Here is a 25,442-nt window from a genome sequence, read left to right as displayed (position 1 = left end):
CATGGCCTTAAAGGAATCCAGTGAGTGTTCAGGACTCCATCACATGCCTCTCCACCCAAAGGCAAAACAAGGAATTATAATGAACAACACAGATACACAGGTAGGAAAACAGAGAACCTGCCTCAGGGAATATGTCCTATGAAAATCGGGCTGAGCATCATGGAAATCGGTACAGTCCTGAAGTAAGGACATGTGTCCCCAGGAGGTCATAATTAAAGGGAAAGGAATACAGCCTGAATCCATGACAGTAAGAGTGGCTATATGCAGTGCCTGCTTTGTGCCCAACATTTTCCTTGAATGGAATGCACACATAAGCTATTTCATTTCATAACGATCAATAATAGTTAACATTTATGCAGTACTTTTTAAATTCTAGGCTGGTATCATTTTGTTTAATTCTCACCCCCACGGTGTGAGGCAGGTATTAACAATTTCTTCTTTGGAGACAAAGAAATACCTCAGCGAAGTTCAGGTAAATTAATTTGCAAATGACTGAGTGAGCATGTGGTTATCAGAGCTGCATGACACATACCATTGGTTATAAGAAGTGAAAGTGTAGATTTACAAGAATGTGAGGGAAAAAAAAGAATTTGGCCATGGACCAAATAAGCACAAAGGACAATAAATGATTACTCTGTGAGCTTTCTTGCACACAACACTAGTAACTCTTCTAGAATGGATGCCTTGATGGGGAAACAGGATGATATGTCAAGGAAGAATGCATAGTTCATCCACATGCATAATGATTTGTTTGTTTTGCTTTATATACAATGAATATTATACATACAAAATACAAAATATTATACATACAAAATAACTACTACTACTAAAAACACCTGTACATCTATTAGGAGTTTATGATCTAGAAAACTGTACACAAGCCCTTCTATGATCCCTTCCCTTGAGGTCCCTACAGATGTAACCAGATGCTGAATTTTGTGTTAATCATTTCCTTATTTTTCTTTACAGTTCACATATATATTATATTAAAAAAGATTAAGATTTGCCTGCTTATGATATAAACTTCATATACATGGAATGATACTATATATGCATTCTGTTGTGATAAGCTCTTTTGCTCAACATTATTCATCCATGTAGACACACAGACAAGGTTCATTTGTTTTCCTACTGTCTAGTAGCTCATTACATGAAGATGCTGCAACTAATTGATCCATTCTCAGTCACAGGAGAATTGGATAATTCCTAGTTTTCTTAAAAATCAAAGCAGCTATGAACATTCAAGGGAGAATTGGATAATTCCTAGTTTTCTTAAAAATCAAAGCAGCTATGAACATTCGGTACATGTTTCCTGGTATACAAGTTATTCTCTAGGCCATACTTCTCTAGACTAGAACTTCCAAATTATATTGAAGAGAAGAGGTGAGCTCGCATCCTCATCTTGTTTTTGATTTTAATATTTCACCACTGAATATGATGCCAGCCAAAAGTTTTTTGTAAATATACTTATCAGGTTTCCATTCTATTCCTAGCTTGCTAAAATTTTTTTATGGTTGTTAGAATTTTATTGAATGATTTTTTTTTGGTATGTATTGAGATGACAGATGGCTTCCTCCTGTAACCAGTTGATATGATGAATTACATCAAGTAATTGTCTAATAATGAACTTCCAGGGATAAACCCAAATTTATAACATTTCAAAATCCATTGCTTAATTTGGTTTGCTAATGTTTTTTTACTTGTTAATGTTCCAGATATTTGAATGGTATTTTTATTTTCTTATACTGTCTCTGTCAAGTTTTGGAGTCAAGGTTAATATTGGTCTTGTAGAAAAAAAAATATTTCCTCTTTTCCTATTTTCTAAAAGAGTTTGTGTATTTTGGAACTGAATATTTGGCATAATTCATATGCAAGACTTTCTCATCTGGGACTTTCCACAAGGAAAACATTTAATTATGATTTCATTTATTTCATGGTTATGGACCATTCAGATTTTGTATTTTTTCTCAAATTAGTTTTGATAATTTGTATGTATTTTTAGAATGCACATTTTACCCAAATTTCAACTTTGTACTGCTTAAAGTAATTTATAATTTTGCTTTATTATCTGATTAATTTCTTGTACACTTGTAATTACAGACCCCTTTCTTCATTTCTGATGTTTATTTGTGCAATTTCATTTTTTTGTGATCAACCTTTTTAATTCATGATTCTTTCCAAAAAATGGACTTTTGATACTGGTGATCTCCATTTTTGTCTTTATTTTATTAGTTTTTGTTATTTTAGTTTTTCTACATTGTCTCTGGGTTTACTCTGTGATCTTTTTCTAAATTTTTTAGTAGATGATTGGCTCACTATATATTTTTTTCTAACATAAGCATTCAAAGGCTCTAAATTTCTCTTTAAGTATTACTTCAGCTTCACCTAACATATATTGTTAGGTAGTACTTATATTATGATTTAATTTCCATAGCTTCCATCATGATTTGTTCTTTGACCCTTAGGTTATTTAAAAGTAGAATTTTAAGTGTCCAAATGTATGTGTTTTTTATAACTGTTTATAGTTTGTATGATAAGATGGATTCTTTAACATTTGTTGAGACTTGCTTTATGCCCTAGAACATGATTAACTTTTATAAATTTCCTGTGTTTTCCTCAAAGGACTTTCTCTTCTCCAATTTTTGGAAGAGTGTTCTACGTATGTCCTGAGGTCTAGCTTATTCATGTGTGGTTCTGGTTTTCTATGTTCTATTGAAAACCATAGGTAAAAATTTCCTACTATGGAGTTGTGTATTTCTCATTGTTATTTATTTTTGATATTTGAAGCTATACCATTCATTACATGCAAATTCAAATTATTAGTTTCCTGAGGAATGTTAACTCTTAAGAAAATTCAGCATACCTCTTTATTTCTAGCATATCATTTTTGCCTTTAATTCTATTTTTGTTTGCTATTATTACTATTATATTAATGAAGGTTTTCTTTAGGTTAATGTTTGCCTGGAATACCTTTGTTTAACCTTTACTCACAACCATTCTGTTTCTCTTATAAACAACATATAGCTGGAATTGGATGGTGTGTATGTGTATATGTGTATATATTTTACTCTAGTTTGACAAATCTCTGTGTTTTAATAGGGAAGCATGCTACAAATGCATTGATTTTGGTTACTGGAGTTTCGGGATTCACTTCTACAACTTTATCTGGTGGTCTGTTCCATTTTTTCTGTATTTCATTTATTACCACTTTTCTTTCTTGACTTCTTGAAGATTTCTTTTTGAAGTTTTTCTCTCTCTTTGCAGGTTTTCCTCTACATACTTAGAACTTACAGACCACATGTAAAGTCCATCCCTTGGAGGCATGAAAAGCAAGTCTTCTGTGTATGTGTGTGTGTGTGTTTCCTAATTCACATACTGAGGATGTCACTCTTTGGGATCCTGGCTTTTTGGGTTTTTTTGTGACGAACATCTGATTCCACCTCCTATCTCACTCAGGGTCCAGACTTTAACTCTTGTCCATCTGTTTCTCACATTGGGTATAACTCCAAAACCTAGATCACAAAATTCCTGCTCTTGGATTTGCTTACCCCTGTGAAGTAGAGCTTTCTGGATGTTTCTTGACTTTTAACTGTTCTCCTTTATTTCCCATATCTCTAATCTCTGTATCTATTTATTCTTCTATCATCCTAGCACATTTAAGTACAAACTGGGAGGGTTTTCTTTAAACATCTGGTCATTAAACTTACTAGAAATGGAAGACATGCTTTGGTTCTGATGTAATCATTTCATTATGTAGTTTTGACAGGTTTATGGAGACCTGAGACAAAGGGGGAAAAGTAATATATTAGATTTGTATGTCTCCTGCAAAATTTGCAGAATTCTACTCTCAGGTGATACCCTTTAGGGATCAATGAAACAAAGGGGTTTAAGTCTAATAAAATGCTTTTCTTTCACTATGTATATTATTTTCACATACTATATTTAATGCTTATAACTCTATGAGATAGCTATTACCTTGTTTTATGGATGAAGTATCTGAGACCGCATTTGAGGTTATTAAATTACTGAACTGGGATCAAACTCTTGCCTGTCTTATTCCAAAGTCCATGCCCTTTCATGAATCATGCAGCCTTTCCCTAAAGAATCCCTCTGAGGGATTCTTTTCAGAGGTGGTAAAAACAACTCTGGTTAGTCTTTCACTGGTAATTTTCATAGCAAACACTGAAGCTATTTACCCAGCATTGGTTAGAATTCTGCTAATTGCTAGCACTCATTCTGTTAGCAAACATGGTATTTATCAGCCCCAGGGAGAGTCCAGATTGTGAGAAAACATAAACAGTGATAACATAAACAAATGCTTTCAAAGCAAACTATTTTTTGGATCCTAGTGTCAAATAGTCTTTATTTTGGTCATTCTTACTTTTGACCACATAGCTCATATTTAACACTCTTTAAACCTCTGAGGGGAATTAAGTCTTCCATAAAATCTCCTGATGTCACTTCATATACTGAATCTCTTAAAATACATGTATCTGTTTATGTAAGCAGCCTTGGAGGCTAAGCCTAAATTGTTATAGAAGGCCACCTTGCCATGTCCAATGGGTGACCCAAGAGTGCCACAGATAAGCTCATCTTATTTTATCTCTATGCTTTATACACTATGGAACTTAACCATGGGCAAAGGGCTGGGGAGAAGTTCCTCTCTCAAAGGGACTGAAGGGCACTGTTTCCACCTTTCCACATGCCCTCCTTTCTCTAGCTGAACTTGAAAGATGAGAGTGGATCCAAGAGAGCTCCAGCATCAGGGAAGCTTAGAGAACAAACCATAAAGATGGCACATGGTGTGTTCTCATTGGTCATTAGTTACTGCACCAGTGGAACATGACCATTTCTGCTTAAAACCAGGTTGGAAGCAATACACTTCGTTTTCAAGCTATCTGAGAAGGGGTGAGAGTTTGGATCACTGTAATTTAGAGGTCAGTGATCACAAATGCAAACCAAGCCAGGCAAGTTTTCTATTTCAAGGCTTCAGACATGATCAGCAAGACCAACACGGCAGTATAAAGTAAAGGGAATTCAAGGGCATTGTTTCCATTATACGAAGCCGTGTGGATTTGCAGTGATTCCTAAGATGTTGTCATACCCGTGTTATAAAAGGCTCTAAGTCCTTTTCTTCATGCAAGGTTTGCCTCCAAATTTAGAGAATTCAGAGAAAATTTGGAGGAAATAAAAGGATTACTGTGATCTCCCAGTGGGTGTCTCAAGTTCTGTTATTAAAATAAAATGGGTGTGTTTACATAATCTGGGCATTTAGGAAAAATATGACACAATTCTGTGTAATTTTCTCCACAGAGTTGAAACTGAACAAAAATCAACTACACATCTGGGTCTGGGGCTGCTTCAGCCTCCAATGTAAGAATGAAGATGAATTCCACGTGATCAAAAAGCTTAAAAGTGCTCACCCCTGACAATTTGTTCCCTCTTTGGAATGGCAAACATAGCATCTTCTTTTGAAATATAAATTACAATAAGCTGGTGTTAGTTTTATTATCTCTAAGACCTTCTAGTGATCAGACCAATATCCTTTTATTACTTATAGAATACTCATGAAAAGAAAAATATCCTAACATTTTTCCATGCTTGTAACTGGAATGGAAATCTAGATCAAACTGGGGTGGGCCCGTGTGTATTTTAATATTAGGCAATAATTATACATTATCATCTTCTCATTAATATTTGAGATTAACATTGATTAGAAATGGTTACATGAGAAGTAACGCAAACACTGTATCTTTTTAAAATTGATTTTAATCACCTATTTCTGATCCTTATTTGAACTATGCTTTGAACTGTGGCAAAGACTACAGCTGGCAGGTACAGAATGGAAACAGTTAAGTCTCCCACTATTTTCTTGTTTTGACATTTTGGGTGCATTGCTGGTGCTTTATATACATAAGAGGGAATAAGTAAAAAGCCGATTTTAGCATAATAATCTGGGAATGCACATTTGATGCATTTTCTGACAGTACAATCATGTCCCCTGTGCGTCTGAGATTTGTTTCTTTTTAGGGCAGCCAAGGGTAGATGAACCGATTGGCCCTGTGGGATTCATTCAGCAAAGAGGGAGCTGGTTAAGCAGACAACTTGAGAACAGACAGCAACACATTCGAACACATGGATGCATATGACTTAATTTGGCAAATTCTTGTCTGCAATGATTCCCATTTAAAGGATACTACTGAGATCCCAGCTTGACCTTTGCACTCTCCACTTGCCCATGGGACGTGGCCATTTTAGCAATGATGATGGTCGGGGAGGGGAACACAGTAAATGCTTGTAGGCTGTATTCTGTTGCAAGTGCCCAGATAAACCACAAAATCAATAGCCATAACATTTTCTTTAGCTGAACAAGCAATACCAAAATCAAATCTCTGTGTAAATGATAACACAATTCTTAGTCAAAACAAATTTTAGTCCAGTTGTTAGGGTGTCACAACAAATGCGAAGCATTCCCCTAGTGCCATTTGGTAGCCAAGCAACTTGGAGAGGAGCACGGTCATTCAAAGCATGTAGAGCTCATCTCTAATTTGCCACATGGTGCACTCTGGGCTACAAGGGCCAGGATAAACTTGAGTTTGAGATAGAATCAAGGACAAAATTGTCATCGCTGCATTTTGTATTACAGCCTGCACAGGCACACTGCCTGCATGCTGCTGGCAGCATTTAGTGACTGAGAGGGGGCCTCTGACTATGGACTCTCAAGCTTAGGAGAAATAAAAACCTGTGGGTCAGCTTCCAAAAGCAAGTTCCAAGGAGCAGCAAAATGGAAAGACTCAAGCATTCTTCAGAAATGAGAAGAAACTGGTTTGAGCCTAGCTTCTAGGGAACACACATAAATGGTGACAGGAGGTTATTTTCTCGTTAGGCAATTGAGACTTAACTGTATTCTATGCATGTACTGTGCTCCCAGCACTTGGGTCAGAGAGGTTCTCTAGAAATCAGAGCTCTTAACAATTGCAGGCCGTGTCAGCCACCTGTACAGAGGCAGGTATCTCCATGTTTTCAATTTCACTGGCAGAAGGGTCTCCAAGCAGAAATTGCAAGGTGTCCTCCTTTGTCCTATGTTAATGACAACAACCTAATCACAGTCCTAGCAGCACCTTATGTTTACATGGACCCCTTACATGGTTAAAACTAATATTCACATGCGATCTAAGTACAATTTCAGAAACAGATCGTGGTGGTGGGAGTGGGGCAGGTATCATGACTTCTCTTTAACAAATATGGAAGCCAAAGCACAGATTTTTCTAAGGCCAAGGAATTAGGTTATTCAAGAAATGGTCCTAAGACAACTCACTTTAGTCTCTTCTTTAACAGATTAGGAAACGGAGAACAAGAAATATCACATGATGAACTAGTAAGAGAGAGAACTGAGATTCCATGGAGACTCGGAAGGCAGTGCTCTTGCAAAATGTGGTATCATCCACATCTAAAGGGGTGGCCCCCTTCCTTCAGGGGCTTTCCTATGTACAGTGGCCATAGGTCTATGGATGAAAGTGCTTGTGAGGTAGGGACTCCTTCTGCTCACCATTTTATTGTCAATTCCTAGCACAGAACCCACTGTGTGATAGGTATGCAATAAATATTAGGTAAATGAATGGATGTCTCCCAATAGATACTAGGCATGTCTAGGAATATATTGCTGACATCTGGCATGAAGTAATAATCTCCAGACCAGAAAGAAAAGAGGATATGTGATCTACATGCCAGTTATCTCTGTAGATGCCAAGGTACATCTGTAAGACCTTAGAAAGCTGCCTTGTATGGAGAGGGTTTCTGAATCAGACCCTCAGACAAGCTGGGAGGGTGCTGAGTAGCCTTAGATGTCATCTCCCTCAAGATGACTCAGTAGACCCCCTTACTCAGTATGACTCCAGGGATGGTTAAAGGTCCTTCCCCAACCTCTAATCCCGTATCTTCTCTAGTTTCCCTAGAATTTGCTCAGCATCCATTTTTTCCTACATTAAAGGTGACAGTTCTCACGAGCGTCATTTCAAACTGTGTCTCCTCTCCCACCATAAAGTTATAGAAAGCCACTGTTACAACAGGATTTGTTTCCTTCAGGTGTTTTTGAGAAAAGTGGGGGCAGTACCACTGAAGGAAGACTTTATTGCTCTGTTTTAAGGTGACTTATTTGAAAGAGGGGTAGAGCAACTGGAGCTGAGTGACACTGGATGATAATAGCTTAATTTGCCTTGGTTACAGCTCAATGGCTACTTTCATTTCCCTTTTCTTACCTGACCTTCACTACCCTATGATGTATGTAAAAATGATTATTTCCTTTTTTCAGAGAGGAAATCAATGTTTGGAGTGGCGATGTCACATATTCAAGGCAAAATACGGGAAAAACTTGAACTCAGGTCTTCTAACTCGATGCTTCTTCCTCCTTCCCCAAGGACATGTGCTCCAAAGCCCCTCTTGCTTTGAGCTCTCCTGTATATGCTAGTGCAGGTCGACTGCTGGGCAGGCTGAAAGCTGGACTCCAGTAGCTGCCTATTTCTTCTACGGTCCAAAGAATTTTTGATCCAGGGGAAGGGGAACTTCGGTGTAAGCCCAACCTGTCAGTCTCCTGCAATTTATTTCTCTTGCTTTTCAAACATATTTTGCTCTAAGCTTACAGAAGTTGTTGAAGTCGAAATTCCAATTAACCCCAGCAGTAAGTGGTGTTTTTGTTCTTTATGAAATGAGAATGAACTTCAAATGTTGTTGGAATTTGCTGAAACTGGACAGGAATGGATGTGGATGTTTCAGTTGACACCACCCAGTTCATTCTAGAAAATCAGGGAAGAGGTACAGGTTTTCAAAGCAAATATGACTATTTTTATCATGCAGGCTGTTTTCATTAGCTGTAGTATCCTGCAATATTTTCATTTTATTTTTACATCAGCCAAACATATTTTAAAATTTTTTCTCTTTTTCCTTTAAGCATACCATTTAAGTCCAAATTAGGCATTAGGTAGAATGACCTGGACAACTGCTCTCAAGGATTAAATAGACAAACAATAACAATTCCAATGAGCATAGGCATATCACAAAATCTGGTTCTAAGTGAGGTTGCATGTGGAATTTCATTTGTTCTGATATTTGGCTAGCACTCATGGAGAAAAGTACATAGTCCTTCTTCTCTGGCACTTTACTTTTAAAGGAAATGTTGTCTCTAGGTAAAAATAAGATACTGTTTTCCAGACTCATTAGAACTTATTCTTGATGTGTTATGGCACCTTTTTGGATATCAATCAACAAGGGCAGAACCACACCAGGCATGCAAGGGATATAATATCCAAAGGAAGAGATTCTTATTCTCTAGATACTTACAGACTAAGCCTAAATGTTGTATCATTCACTGCCATACCTATGAAAGGTGCTGCTAATCCATGACAGCATTCTTCTCACAGACTCTATGTGTCCTTGTAATCTTGGTCTAATCAGCCACACCCAATCTGAAATGGCACAAGAGTTGAAGTCCACTGGCCATACCTGAACTAATTTGAGAGACAAAGCTAAAGGTAAGAGTAAGAACAACCAAGGATTGAACCTCAGGGGAGGGAGGTATTTCTTAGACTCCAGTAATGAGTCTTCTGTAAAGTGAAAGGGTTCCCACTGCATCTTACTAGTATGGCTAGAATTTGGTGAGATGAAGGGAAACAGAACTAAGACTCCAAAGAGCAAATGTATGGATACAGGAGATGAATATGGAATGTGAATATGAATAGGGCATAGGGTTTGCCCTGGGGCTGGAGAGTAGGGTTCTATACTCATTATTGGGGAGTTTCTTTTTTTATTTATTTTTACTTAGTATTATTTTTTTATTAAGGTATCATTGATATACAATCCTATGCTCAGGTTTCACATGAGCAATATTGTGGTAACTACATTCCCTCTATTATCAAATCCCACTACATACCTCATCACAGTCACTGTCTATCAGCATAGTAAGATGCTATATAGTCACTTGTCTTCTCTGTGTTATACTTACTTCCCCATGCCAATCCCCCTACATTATGTGTGCTAATTGTAATGCCCCTTATTCCTTCTCCCTCCCTTCCTGCCCACTCTCCCCAGTTCCTTTCCCTTTGGTAACTGTTAGTCCATTCTTCGGTTCTGTGAGGCTGCTGCTGTTTTGTTCCTTCAGTTTTTCTTTGTTCTTAGACTCCACCAATGAGTGAAATCATTTGGTACTTGTCTTTCTCCACCTGGCTTATTTCACTGAGCACAATACCCTCTAGCTCCCTCCATGTTGTTGCAAATGGTAGGATTTTTTTTCTTATGGCTGAATAATAATCCATCTCTTTATCCATACATCTGCTGATGGACACTTAGGTTGCTTCCATTTCTTGGCTATTGTAAATAGTGCTGTGATAAACATAGGGGTGCATCTGTCTTTTTGAAACTGTGATCCTGTTTTCTTAGGATAAATTCCTAGGAGTGGAATTTTTGGGTCAAATGGTATTTCTATTTTGAGTTTTTTGAGGAACCTCCATACTGCTTTCCACAATGGTTGAACTATTTTACATTCCCACCAGCAGTGCAGGAGGGTTCCCCTTTCTCCACATTCTCGCCAACTTTTGTTGTTCCTAGTCTTTTCTATGTTGGCCATCCTAACTGGTGTGAGGTTATCTCACTGTGGTTTTACTTAGCATTTCTCTGATGATTAGGGATATGGAGCATCTTTTCATATGCCTGTTGGCCATATGAATTTCTTCTTTGGAGAAGTGTCTGTTCAGATCCTCTGCCCATTTTTTAATTGGATTATTTGCTTTTTGTTTGCTGAGGCATGTGAGCTCTTTACATGCTTTGGATGCCAACCCCTTATTGGATGTGTCATTTATGAGTAGATTCTCCCATATTGTCAGATGCCTTTTTGTTCTACTGATGATGTCCTTTGCTGTGCAGAAGCTCTTCAGTTTAATATAGTCCCATTTGTTCATTTTTGCTTTTGTTTCCCTTGACTGGGGAGATATGTTCATGAAAAAGTTGCTCATGTTTATATTCAAGAGAGTTTTGCCTATGTTTTCTTATAAGAGTTTTATGGTTACATGACTTACATTCAGTTCTCTGATCTATTTTGAATTTACTAATTTACTTTTGTGTATGGAGTTAGACACTAATCCAATTTCATTCTCTTACACGTAGCTGTCCAGTTTGGTCAACACCAGCTGTTGAAGAGGCTGTCATTTCCCCCTTGTATATGCATGTCTCCTTTATCATATATTAATTGACCATATATATTTGGGTTAATATCCGGACTCTCTATTCTGTTCCACTGGTCTATTGGTGTTGTGCCAGTACCAAATTGTCTTGGTTACTGTGGCTTTGTAGTAGAGCTTGAAGTTGGGAAGCAGAATCCCCCCTGCTTTATTCTTCCTTCTCAGGATTGCTTTGGCTATTTGGAGTCTTTGGTGGTTCCATACGAATTTTAGAACTATTTGTTCCAGTTTGTTGAAGAATATTGTTGGTATTTTGATAGGGATTGCATTGAATCTGTAGATTGCTTTAGGCAGGATGGCCATTTTGACAATATTAATTCTTCCTATCCATGAGCATGGGATGTGTTTCTATTTATTGGTATCTTCTTTAATTTCTCTCATGAGTGTCTTGTAGTTTTCAGAGTATAGGTCTTTCACTTCCTTGGTTAGGTTTATTCCTAGGCATTTTATTCTTTTTTGATGCAATTGTGAATGGAATTGTTTTCCTGATTTCTCTTTCTGCTAGTTCATCATTAGTGTATAGGAATGCAACAGATTTCTGTGTATTAATTTTGTGTCCTGCAACTTTGCTGAATTCAGGTATTAGTTCTAGTAGTTTTGGAGTGGATTCTTTAGTGTTTTTTAAGTGCAATAACATATCATCTGCAAACAGTGACAGTTCAACTTCTTCGTTACCAATCTGGATGCCTTTTATTTCTTTGTGCTGTCTGATTACTATGGCTAGAACTTTCAGTACTATATTGAATAAAAGTGAGGAGAATGGGCATCCTTGTCTTGTTCCTGATCTTAGAGGAAAAGCTTTCAGCTTTTTACTGTTAAGTATGATGTTAGCTGTGAGTTTGTCATATATGGTCTTTATTATATTGAGTTATTTGCCCTCTATACCCATTTTGTTGAGAGTTTTTATCATGAATGTATGTTGAATTTTGTCAAATGCTTTTTCATCATCTATGGAGATGATCATGTGGTTTTTCTCCTTCTTTTTATTGACGTAGTGGATGATGATGATGGATTTTCAAATGTTGTACTATCCTTGCATCCCTGAGATGAATCCCACTTGATCATGATGTATGATCTCTTGATGTGTTTTTGAATTCAGTGTGCTAATATTCTGTTGAGTATTTTTGCATCTATGTTCATCAGGGATATTGGTCTGTAGTTTTCTTCTTTTGTGGTGTCTTTGCCTGGTTTTGGTATTAGAGTGATGTGGCTTCATAGAATGTGTTTGGAAGTATTCCCTCCTCTTCTATTTTTTGGAAAACTTTAAGGAGAATGGGTAATATGTCTTCTCTAAGTGTCCGATATAATTCCGCAGTATGGGGGTTTTGTTCTTGGGTAGTTTTTTATTACTGATTCAATTTTGTTGCTGGTAATTGGTCTTTTCAGATTTTCTGTTTCTTCCTTGGTCAGTCTTGGAAGGTTGTATTTTTCTAGAAACTTGACCATTTCTTCTAAGTTATCCAGTTTGTTAGCATATAATTTTTCATAGTATTCTCTAATAATTCTTTGTATTTCGGTGGTGTTCATAGTGATGTTTCCTTTCTCATTTCTGATTCTTGTTTATGTGTGTAGATTCTCTTTTTTTCTTGATAAGTCTGGCTAGGGGTTTATCTATTTTCTTTATTTTCTCAAAGAACCAGCTCCTGCTTTCATTGATTCTTTCTGTTTTTTTATTCTTCTCAATTTTATTTATTTCCTCTCTGATCTTTATTATGTCCCTCCTTCTACTGATTTTGGGTCTCATTTGTTCTTCTTTTTACAGGTTCAATAATTGTGAATTTAGACTGTTCATTTGGGAATGTTCTTCCTTCATTAAATATGCCTGAATTGCTACATACTTTCCTCTTATAACTGCCTTCACTGCATCCCACAGAAGTTGGAGTGTTGAGCTGTTGTTTTCATTTGTCTCCATATTTTGCTTGATCTCTGTTTTAATTTGGTCATTGATCCATTGTTGTTAAGCTCTACGTGTTTGTGACCCTTTTTGTTTTCTTTGTACAATTTATGTCTAGTTTCATACCTTTCTGGTCTGAAAAGTTGTTTGGTAGAATTTCAATCTTTTTGAATTTGCTGAGGCTCTTTTTGTGGCCTAGTATGTGAGCTATTCTGGAAAATGTTCCATGTGCACTTGAAAAGAATGTGTATCCTGCTGCTTTTGGGTAGAGTGTTCTATAGATGTCTGTAAGGTCCATGTGTTCTAATGTGTTGTTCAGTGCCTCTGTGTGCTTAGTTATTTTCTGTCTGTCTTTTGGAGTGAGTGGAGTGTTGAAGTCTCCTAAAATGAATGCATTGCATTTTATTTCCCCCTTTCATTCTGTTAGTATTTGTTGTACATATTTGGGTGCTTCAATGTTGGATGAGTAGATATTTATAATAGTTATATCTTCTTGTTGAACTGACCCTTTTATCATTATATAATGTCCGTCTTTCTCTCGTTACTTTCTTTGTTTTGAAGTCTATTTTAACTGATACAAGTATTGCAACTTCTGCTTTTTTCTCCCTATTGTTAGCATGAAATATCTTTTCTATCTCTTCACTTTTAGTCTGTAAATGTCTTTGGGTTTGAAGTGAGTCTCTTGTAGGCAGCATATAGATGAGTCTTGCCTTTTTATATATTCTGTAATTCTATGTCTTTTGATTGGTGCATTTGGTCCATTTCCATTTAGGGTGATTATCGATAGATATGTACTTATTGCCATTGCAGGCTTTGGATTCGTGGTTACCAAAGTTTCAAGGACAGCTTCTTTACTCTATAGCAGTCTACCTTAACTCACTTATAACACTATTATAAAAAGAGTCTGAAGATTTTTTTTCACCCCCTTCTTTTTGTTCCTCCTCCTCTCTTTATATGTTAGGAGTCATATTATGTACTCTTTGCATATCCCTTGACTAACTATGTGGGTAGCTGATTTAATTTTGCATTTGGTTAGTATTTAATTGTCTACTTCTTTTGCTGTGGCTTTATTATCTCTGGTGACAGCTATTTAGCCTTAGGCACACTTCCATCTAGAGCAGTCCTTTTAAAATACAGTGTAGGGATGGTTTTTGAGGTAAATGCCCACAACTTTTGCTTATCTGGGAATTGTTTAATCCTGCCTTCAAATTTAAATGATAATCTTTCTGGGTATTCTTGGTTCGAGGCCCTTCTGTTTCATTGCATTGAATATATTATGCCACTCCCTTCTGGCTTGTAAGGTTTCTGCTGAGAAATCTGATGATAGCCTAATGGGTTTTCCTTAATCGGTGATCTTTTTTCTCTCTCTGGATGTTTTTAATACTGTGTCCTTGTGCTTGATCTTTGCCATTTTAATTATCATATGTCTTGGTGTTGTCTTCCTAGGGTCCCTTGTGTTGCAATATCTGTGGACTTCCATGGCTGAGAGACTATTTCCTTTCCCAGCTTGGGGAAACTTTCAGCAATTATTTCTTCAAAGACAATTTCTCTCTCTTTTTCTTCTGATACCCCTATAATGTGAATATTGTTCTGTTTGGATTGGTCACACAGTTCTCTTAATATTCTTTCATTCCTAGAGATTCTTTTTTCACTCTCTGCCTCAACTTCTTTGTATTACTGTTCTCTAATTTCTATTCTCTCTCCTCTACCTCATCTAATCTGCTTCAAATCCCTCAATTGTTTGTTTCATTTCAGCTACTGTATTTTTAAGGTGTCTATCTCCCTTCTGAATTCGTCCCTTAGCTCTTGAATATTTTTCTGTAACTCCATTAGCATGCTTATGATCTTTATTTTGAATTGTTTTTCAGGAAGATTGGTGATTTCAGTCTCACAGAGACCCCTTTCTGGTGTTTGAGGCATTTTTGATTGAACAAGGTTCTTCTGCCTTTTCATAGTCCTGGAGTGGCTGTAGGCTAGTGGCGCAGGTGTCAGCTGGAAGGACAAAGTCCCTTCTTCCTTGTCACAGTGCCTGTCTCCTTTGTCTGTGCCAGTTAGCCAAGTGCAGGGAGAAGCCTCTGGGTTGATCTTCTAAACTGCTGTGGGTGGGGTGGCCTTTGGGATGGCCTAGGGGGATAGCGGGGGTCACAGACGAGTGGCGCAGGTGTCAGCCATGAGGACAAAGTCCTTTCTTGGTTCCCGGTGGCCATGCCTGTCTCCACTTTCAGAGCCAGGTAGCTGCATGCAAGGAGAAGCCTCTGCATTAATCTGTGTATTTGCTCTAGGCAGGGCTTCCGTCTGTATGGTCTGCAGCAATGGCGGGGACAGTGGGTTTGCACACATGTGCCAGTGGGGAGGAAGGAGCGGCAGGCTGCTTATCACTTTGAGGGCCCTTGGGTTGCCAACCAGGGGGATGGGGGTGCCTGAATCTTCTGAAAGTTCACTACCTGCTGGGCTGAGTGTGCTGGGATGATTTTTTCCACCTGTTCCTTCTCTTAAACACTTGCCCCTTTATCAGCTCTCTGACTGTTGAGGAGTTTTTCAAAGCACCTGCTTTTCTTTTGTCCCAGGGCAGCCGTTTGTGGGAACCTGTTTGCAGTCTTAGTCTCTGACTTCAGTTTTCACCCCCTCTAATCTCCAGAGCACCATGCAGTGTGGGTCTGTGCTCCCAGAGTAGTTTTCTAGGGCTGTGTATTTAGCAGTCCTGGGCTTCCACTCCCTCCCCTCTCTGATTCTCTTCCTCCCGCTGGTGAGCTGGGGTTGGGGGAGTGCTTGGGCCCTGCCCAGTCATGGCTTTTTTACCCTACCCTTTTCTGTGAGATTGTTCACTTCTCCCAGATGTAGACTGGCTGGTGTACTCTTACTTCTGGTCACTCTTTTAGGAATAGTTGTATTTGCTTTGTTTTAAAAAAATATGTGGTTTTTGGGAGGAGACTTCTGCCATACTTCTCATACCACCATCTTTTTTCCTCTATTGGGGAGTTTCATTTGAAAACGTTCCCTTTTATGATACGTTCTCACTCAGAAATTTTAAGCATGGATACATAGTGGTTTCTGGCTTATAGACGCTTGCTGGCACCCTAAAGTGAAAATGTATGACATTCTGGAAGGTGTGGTGCTCATTTTGAAAGAACAAAGATGACTCTGCGTCATAGCTTTCATGTGATTAAAATGGGTAAATAAAGGTGACTTTAAAAGACTGCCAAATCTTCCATCCACCAAGCTCATTAAATGAAGCTTTTCTGAATATACTCCTTTGGGTTCTTCATGGGCAACTTTAATGGTCCCTTTTGCCCTCTTTTATGATAAAATAAAGAAAGTTCCGGGTTTCTTACATGTCTTTAAGACAGATGAAATAATAATCCAATCTCTTTGTCTTTTACAGTTTGGTGTGCACCTGGCTTAAGGCAGAACTGGCTAGGATGACCTCATAACTTCCCTCAAGTAATGTTTTCTATAAATGTTCACACTGAATTGGGCAAGAATCAGCATATCCTGTTTGGAACATCTGAAGAATTAGATTGACATGTAAGTGATTCTGATTGCCTAATGTATCCCTAACCCCTCCAATCTTCATCCCTAAGGAGTGTGTAATAGCCCCTCTTTTACTTTCTACCTAGAGAAAAATGAAGCATCAAGAATAACTGGGCATGATGATGGAGAATTCATTAAATTTTAGTGCAATTGTCAGAGGTGGTATATGTATACTCAGCATCATTGTTTTCTACAAAATAGTCTACGAGAGAATCTTGGAAAACTAGCAGATAAAAATTTATTGATTTTACTGGAAATGACATGATCATAGGCAGATAAATGACCTGGCTGAAGTTCCCTCTAATTTCCTTGTGGTGCAGAAGTCTATGTTATGTGGGGCCTTGTACTGTTCAGGCAGGCTCCTCCTGATGTTCTATTCAATTTCCCTGCACTTAGCCATGTTTGTTCAGGAATGGTCACAAGAAAGAGCCAGGTGTGTGGGTGGACTTTGGGACTGGATCTCCCAACTCTGAGTGGTTTGTAAATCCATATTGCTCAAATCACGCCACGGGCAGTCATGAGTTTTGTATCAACATTCCATGGGAAATCTGAGAGTTCCCATGTTATAGTGATTACATACACTTTGGGGAGAATACAGGGGATTTCTTTTTAAGAACCAGATAAGCAGAAAAAGCCCAACACTCTAAACAGCAGTTTGAAGGTTCATTGTATTTAATGAACTCTGAACACTACCATGAAATAAAGAAGGAACGAGTGTTATTTTCTCAGGTTGCTGCAGCACTGAGAGACTTCCCCAAAGACTTTTCTCCGCTCTACTGCCATTCATCTAGAAAAGACCCTCTGATTTAGAATGGCATGCTTGAAAGACTTTCATGCCAGAGAGAATGTGTCATAGTGGAAATGGACACAGGCTTTGGAGACAATATAGTTTTGTTTCAATACCAGGTCTGCTCCTTTGATTGTGTGACTGTAGGCAATTTGCTTACATTTGTCCAGACTTGGCATTCCTGTCTGTAAGCTGGGAATAATAATTTGCCATTTCACAGAGTGCTTGTAGAGATTGAATGGGACCTAGTCCCATTTTTTTACTATTTTTTACCATATTTTACTATTGTAAAAATATGACCCTGTTTTAGAATGTTTGTTTGATCCTTGGATAAAGGCACACTATGGCTGGTTGTATAGTTGTGGTGCTTAAATTTGGTGGATGGGGGTAAGGGGGGTAAGCATATGTTAGAAAGCTGTGTTGGGCTCTTCTGTCTGAGACACAGTTAGGGATGACAATTTTCTTGCCTTTTTTGGAGCTACTCATCTCTTGATGTGTTTTGTTTGTTTCCTGTTTCTCATCAGTCCCTCTTCTTTTCTCCTTCTGAAACCCACCCAGCCTTTTTTTTTTCTTTCCAGTATCTAAGAAAAAAACAAAACAAAACAAAACATAAAGGCTAACACTACCACTCCCTTACGCTATTAAGATGAGAACATTTTCTTCCATTATGCCTGGGGCAATGTGTCATAAACTGGCAGGCTTCTCCTGCTCCTTTTAACTGGGAATCCTGGGTGGCTGGACCAGGAGGATATTGAGTATGAAGGGGCTGGATCAGAGGAGGAAGAAGGAGCGCATGAGAGTCAGCTGGATTTGCCATTCTAGATCAACACCTGTGCACCGAGAGAACCGGGTAGATCATTGAGAATGATAAGGGAAGTTTGGAGAAGTCAGATTAAGCATCCACAGCCTAAGTGCGCACCATAGTGTTTACATGTAGAATCAATGTTTGGTTATAGGTATTCCATCTGAAATCACCAATCAGTACCCACCATGCTGAATAGAGCCAGGAAGGTAGCCTGGTTTCATGTACCTGAGAGAACTCATTCAAATCCCTGCTCTAGCACTTACTAACTCTATGACCCTGAAGAATTTTCTCTTGGCTGTAATATTGAATTGTTTTAAGGATGGATTAAGATGATATAAGGGAAGCACCTAGTACCTGGAATATAAGAACCAATTGGCAAAGTTAGTACCTGGAACCAAGAAATTAAGGAAGAATGTTTTCTAAATCAAGAGCAAAGAGCTAATGATACTAAAAGGAAACAGTTAATGGATGAAAACAGTTGGCATATTGCTGGGAGTTAGAGGGAAACTGACATCACCTCTGCCTCCTGACTTGTGCCCAGTTTTTACTACCATAAACTCATGATATTCACATGTAATAAATAGTAAAGAAAGAGAGGACTGGGGGAAAGGGTCACTCATGAAGCACATTTGTAGGGTAGTTCCTGATGTTGTTGGATGTTTCGGTTTTTTGTTATTGTTGTTTACTCATATATTTTCCTTGTGGTCCTCAGGAGGTGTTAGCCAAGTTGTAGACTTCCATGAAATTATGAATGGATGGCTTTCAAGAACTTATTGGTCTATGGGAAAGCCCCTAATAAATATATGGCCTGTACAGTCACACTTTCTACCCACATTTAACTGGGCCTTGGCCCATAAAGATTGGAAAATAACATGGAAAACTTCTGCTTTTCTGGATTAACTTAAACCCCGTGTTCTTGGTAGATTCAAGCTTGCCATTGAAAACAACACTGTCATGAGACCTCATGGACTGACTGTCCTGATGATAAAGCTTGGGCCTCTGAGCAGTAGTTAATTTTTCTATCATAAAAATAACAATGGGAATGATGAAAAGCAATGACAATAATAGCTACTAACTATGCTTCCAGCTTCTGTGCTAAAAATTTTATAGACACTATCTTTAATTCAGTACTGCAAGGTAGATATTATTACCCATTTTACAAATGCAAAAATTGAGGTTTAGAGGCACTAACAACATGCCAGAGGTCACAGTCAGTTTCTAGTGGCACTGGAATAAAATTCAGGTTCAGGGGACCACAAAGATTTTTTATGACATCACCGTGCACAGCTCTCTGTGATGACCTTCAAAAAGTCAGATCTTTTCAGAGTCATGAAAATTCTGATTCTGATTGCTTTGGACTCTCTTTCCCATCAATTTATTTTTTTAAACTTTTTCCTCTTGGTATTGTAACTTGCAACTACTGGGGACTAGGGCTCTAAGACAGTGATTTCAGATTCCTTGAAGACCATTATGAACTATAATTAGTTCATAATAATTAGCAAGACACAAATGCTTCTTTAAAAAAATTTCATTCATTTAAAATGATTTTTAATTTTATAATGACTAATACATAATTATAGCAGAACAGAGCTATTTAGTTAGAAAAAAATAACTTCAAATATGAGAGCCCATTTAGTGTTTATTTGCTCTGGGGTGCTAATCACTTTGAAAACTACCAAAACTTCATATATGATTACTAACAGCATTCAATAGCAGCTTTGAGAGAAGCTGAACCAATCCTTTTTTTTTTTTTTTAGTTCCATTAACATAGGGGAAATAACAGCAAATGATAAGTGCTATTTATTAACAACAAATAAATGTCCTGGCGGGGCACCTATTCACTATGTCATCAATACTTTCCTGCTCTGCGGCCAGTTTAGGTCTCTTAAAAAAAAAAAAAGAAAAAGAAAACCAACCATGTCTTCCTGGTCATTTTCAAAATAAGACCAACCACACAAGACCAGTGAGGAACACTTCACATGGTATTGTTTTTCTGTAATATATTAGCAAATCCTGGTAGCTTCAATTTGGTTTCATTACATGTCCAATATATGCGTGCATCAATTCATCTTCTTTTTTTCCCCATAGTTAAGATTTATGCACTTTATTAATCACCTCATGACAGTCATCTCAGCAGTTTCATTTAGCAGAGTAAACTGGTCAAACCCTGTCAGATTTCTGGGGCGGTCACATGGCAAACTTTGGATTCCTGGCAACTTGAATTACTCTTGCCAATATGAGATTTTTCAGAGCAATCCATCTTAGGGCTATCTAATACATCGCATCTGCCTCTGCTCTTCTCCTAATTGATAGGTTGGGAGAGATACCTGCTAGATCTCACAAATGTCCCTCTGAAGCAGCTTTGGGAAGAGATTTCTTGGCAGCCACAGCTCAAAACGTCAGGCGGTTAAACGTCTGTTTTTTCCAGTGTAATTTGTATGTTGGGGGGGCCTCTGTGGTACTCAGGCTCCACATTTCTGAAGGGCTTTGATATGCAAGAGCAACCTTCTTCCATGTGTTCACTGCCTGCTCAGGTGGTCTAAAAATAGGCTGCTGCCAGGTGTGATGGAGCGGCCACTCATGGGCTCTTAGCTTACGGTCTGCTAACCAGGTTCAGCGGCTGCTGACACTTTATAAGGTGCTGTCACCAGTGCTCATTCTTGGCCACACAGCTTTTATATTATCACTTTTCTGATGCCATCTCTACTCCTAAAGTTCTGAAAGGATGCTGTTCTAACATACTTAGTGTGGACCCAGATAATTCTCACATACTCTTGTTATTAAGTCCCCAACAGCATAGGTGAGTTACTAGCTGACTTGCTTTGAGACACAGAGTACAGAGTTGGGTTCCCAATGCAGCTGTAATCATAAAGAAACAATCTTAACTTGAATTAAAGAGAGGTGTCTTCTGAGCTTCCCTATGTCTTACAGGTTTACAGGATCCAACAGATGGGCTTGGGAGGTGGTACTTTTCATACAAAAGAACTCAGATAAGGAAGATTTAATGACTTGCAAGCTCTTACAGTGGATCAACTAATAGAAATTATGGCCCTTATGTAACAGCATTGCACATGAAACCTAAAATAAAAAATGACCAATTTGATATTAAGAAAATTTAATGAGAAATCCAGAGAAGAAAATGGGTTACCATGGTGTTATTTCCATGGTCTTTCGAATGCAGTTGCACTTCTAAAATCTTGGAATTAATAGCATTCAAAACTCCTCAGCCTTGCAGGTTTATAAAGTGGTGGTGTGGTAAAGAGAGTGCTAGACTAAAAGCTGAGAGACCTGTATGCTAGTCTTGACCTTGTATTAAACTGTACAGTCTTAGGCCAGGCTATCAAACTCACCATACAATAAAGTGGCTGCAATAGCTTGGTGGTGCCCAACCAGAAGCCTTCAAAGGTGGCAGTGGCCTCCTCACCTTATTTTTGTTTTTCAGAAAAAGCCTAACAGAAATCATACATTTACCCATTATAAGATTATATAGGATATTCAAAATGTCACACTTATTTGCTCCTTTTCTTTAAATTTTATGAATGGACAGAGGTAACACTAGTTATTTCATGCTAATCCAATAGTTTAATCAGAGGATCATGTTTTTACTTAGTGGGAAATCAAGTTAATTGTCACTTAACTGCAAACCAAGGGGAATCTTTTGAAAATGAAATGCATAGGGAAAAGTAAGCTTTCCATGGGAACTTGGCGGTGGCCAGTTTAGAAATGGTTTCACAAAAATCCTTTCCAGCTCTGGATTTCTATTATTACAAATCTGTGAACATAAAAATAAATTCTGTAGTTCTTCTTCAGTGTCTTTCGAATTTTAGTGTAGTACAGTTTTTATTTCGTAAACCCATGGCTTTACAACTCCTTTCCCATTTAATTCTGCATGTACCTACAGTGAGAGCATTTTAACCAAACCTCACAATTTCCTCAGCTTACATACTCCTCACTTCACTGGCCTAATTATTTTAATAAACAGCTTAACTGAAATGCTGGCTCACATTTATATTTCAATTGTGTATAGTTCCTAGTACAATGAAAGCCTTAGAAGTCTTTCCTATTCGTGACAATGTCTCACTGCACCTATTTGTTAGGGACACTAACAAAGTAACTTCACTTTATCTCTACACATACATTTTTTCTTTCCTTTTTTATTTTTCCCAGATTAACAATGCAAAGAAAGATGCCAAAGTTCTATCATTTTGGCGGTCTAGATGAAGAGAAAAGAGAGTGCCTCTCCGGGCCAGCAGGAGGGCCTCGATCTGGTGGACAAAGATGGAAACCAGCAGCATTCCCTGGGTCAGAAGAGCTCAGGGTTCTTGGCTACTCGCATTCTATTTGTTCCCATCATTTAGCAAACAATTCTCTCAAAGGGCAAAAAACAGGAAGTGGAAAAAAGAATGACATGGAAAGTCACTTACTAATCATAGTCCTTGGGGAATGGAAAACAGAATTCCTCTTATGGTCTAATTATTCTCTGGTATCTTTAATGAAACCAAATCATGAGGGTTTCCAGTGTCTGGCTGATGTTTCAGAGGCCTGATTTCCATGTGTCCTTGGCTCCAAAAGGAAATATTCACTAACTTCCTGAAGTGTACTTATTATCACATAGTACCATTTAGTACCGGTCCCCCAAAAAGACCTTTGTCATTTTTCTAACATGAAAGGAAAAAGCGAGAGGAACATAAAATACCTATGCAAACTGCCATGTGTTTTGCTTGCTTGAAACAACAATAGTGGGACTTCAGAATCTGGTTAATGGGTCAACACAGAGTAGCTGACTCTTTGGTGACAACTTGTTAGGCATACAGCAGTGGACCCTATGCAAGCCTCTGTTTACCAGGCAAAAGTCAATATATGTCTCTTCTCATTATGCTTCGGCATGTGGGCCCATAAAAGGAGAAAAACGCTGCAGAATCATGCTTTAGAAACTGACTTCTTTGCCTACTAAACTGCAGCATGCCAGAATCAGGGGATTTTGGTAAATCTAATAAAACATGTCCTGGAATCCTTGGATCAAAAGCAGTGTTTACAGATTCACAGGAAAACAGCACTAATAGCTACTTCCATTCTTTACTCCTATTAGAATGGGCTGGACTTTAATTCTTTATTCCATTTAAAAAACACAAAAACAAACCTTTGCAAATTGGGCATTATTTCATTTTACTTATCGCAGTGTTTGAAACTCAGAAATATTAAGTAACATCCCCAAGACCATACAGGTGCTAATGGTAGAGCCCAGCTAAATATTTCTAAATACCTTAAGAATTATCTAGACCCCATTTTACACATGAAATGCTGAAATTTAGAGCCATAAGATATTTAGACAAAGTAAAATAGCGAGTTTGAAGTGTTAAGGCTATACATTCATATACAGTCAACTCTGATGATTCATGGAAACCGAAGGGAATGTTACTTTGATGGTTAGCTTCCCGTGGGCCAGAAAACATGTCTGATTTGTTCACTTTAGTGGTGGCACAGCCAAGGCATTTCACCAATATTTGTGAATGAAAAGACAACAGAAAATAAGTCAATTTATATTTGGGTTTGAAATACATGTTCTAATTTATCCTTTTAGGAAATGTTATCTTCTTTAGGGTTTCCACAGCCAGTTTGTCTATTTTTTTTAAACGCTTTGGTGAAAATCAGAGCCAGATGTGTGAAGATGTGAAATGCAAAACACCCCCATTGTGCAGTCAGATCATAGGTCCTAACTGGTGATATTTTCTACCCACAGGGCTCAAAGCCTGCTCTGGCAGGCAGTCCCAACTGCCTTCACAACCACTTGACAGGCTCACTCAGGTCCTCCACGATGGATGAGATGGAGAGTTGGCAGGCAGAGGGGAAGGGGCCTGGGGAGGTGTTCCAGGGGGAGATCCCCCCATTTGGGTCACTCAGAAACAAGGTCCTTTGTCTCATACAATTAAGTCCTCGGACACAAGTCAGCTAAACCAGACCATTCTCACACCTGATTTCTCTGGTACTGAAGGCATATCTCAAAGCTGATAATAAACCCACACCCAGCACGACCTCCTCAGTTTAACATAATTGGCCCCCAAATCAGGGTATCCTTGCTTCCCAATCAGAAGGCAGCCTGCTTTCATGGCAGACATGTCTGCCTGTCAGGTTAGGTGGGGAATATGCTTGTTCAGCAATGAGGCATGAGCTGACATTCAGGGACATGAGCAGAGCCTTCCATGAAGTGTTGGAGAGAAAAGCTCTTCCTTCCAGACCAACAGCCAGGAATACCATTTTCTTGTTCGATGACTACAAATCTTTTCATTTCTACACAAAAGCTCTGCAGCCTGGCTATACATCTTGACTCTCCCCTGAGCTGAGCAGGCTGAGAAGACTGACACTGTTTTAACAAACATGACCAACTTTGATGTGTGCCATCATCAGCGAATGGAACATAAAGTTAATTGTTTCCCTAGCAGAAGAGAGCTGCAGTGACCTTCTTCACTAGTAGAGCTGAAGTGTTTCAGGCACCCTGAAGCTTGGCTGAAATTACCAGTAGTTACATCAGGAGGGCTTGTTTCTGAAAGGTTTTTTCCAATGTGACATTAATAATTTATGAATAGGCCAGTACACAAAACCATATCTGTAAGAGTGACTGAGGGGTGGGGTAAACAGGAACTTAACTTCTTAATAATAGAGGAAGGATGAAAAAGACAAGAAAAACAAAACAAAACAAAACAGCCTTGTGGGTAATACATGGAGGGTAAATATTATCTTGTATCTACCATCAGTAATCAGAAAAGAATCATGCCGGGTTATGCAAAAAAAGTGATGTTTTGGACCTTCTTTCTCCCCTGATCTGTTTGCTCTCTGAGCAACTGGTTAGGTCTGAGTACATTTAGTGGATTTAAGGGAGTTTTTTCAATTGTTTAGACTCATCTAGTTAAGGAAGACCAGGATGGAAGACTGGGATTCATTCTGCTCTGTAATGTGTATTGTCAACAGAACTGGCAGCAAAATTTGGAGTGTGGGAACTTTATTGTGCAATTTTATGAGAGGTACAACCTAGCGTTAGTTTGCAATTTTGGCAGTTAGAAAGAATAAACTTTTTTTTTTTTACTTGAAAATTGAGAAAACAGGACATACAAGTCATTTCGACACAAAATAAATGGAGTTTGTCTAGGTCAATTTTTGGCATATTGATTCATGTAGACTTCTCCATCAATTAGATACAAT

At 38.3% G+C, this 25,442-nt stretch overlaps 1 protein-coding gene across 9 annotated transcripts in view; it reads right to left on the bottom strand.

Annotated features, from left to right (window-relative positions):
• The window catches only part of SAMD12 (sterile alpha motif domain containing 12), a 395,771-nt gene that overhangs the window by 66,033 nt on the left and 304,296 nt on the right, over nucleotides 1-25,442 (bottom strand). The window contains exon 5 of one of the 9 annotated variants that reach the window (XM_057497808.1): nucleotides 823-3,778. The exons of 7 other annotated variants lie outside the window; for them this stretch is intronic. In XM_057497808.1, the coding sequence (XP_057353791.1) occupies nucleotides 3,750-3,778 (29 nt within the window). In that variant the 3' untranslated portion in view covers nucleotides 823-3,749. Of the gene's footprint in view, nucleotides 1-822; nucleotides 3,779-8,772; nucleotides 8,793-25,442 lie in introns of those variants that run through there. One more of the 9 variants, XM_057497810.1, reaches the window with a different exon arrangement.

The sequence above is a fragment of the Manis pentadactyla genome, chromosome 3 (genome assembly GCF_030020395.1).
Source record: "Manis pentadactyla isolate mManPen7 chromosome 3, mManPen7.hap1, whole genome shotgun sequence".
NCBI classification, from domain to species: Eukaryota; Metazoa; Chordata; class Mammalia; order Pholidota; family Manidae; genus Manis; species Manis pentadactyla.
Note: the sequence above shows the minus strand (reverse complement) of the source record. Positions and strands in the feature narration are given on the sequence as shown.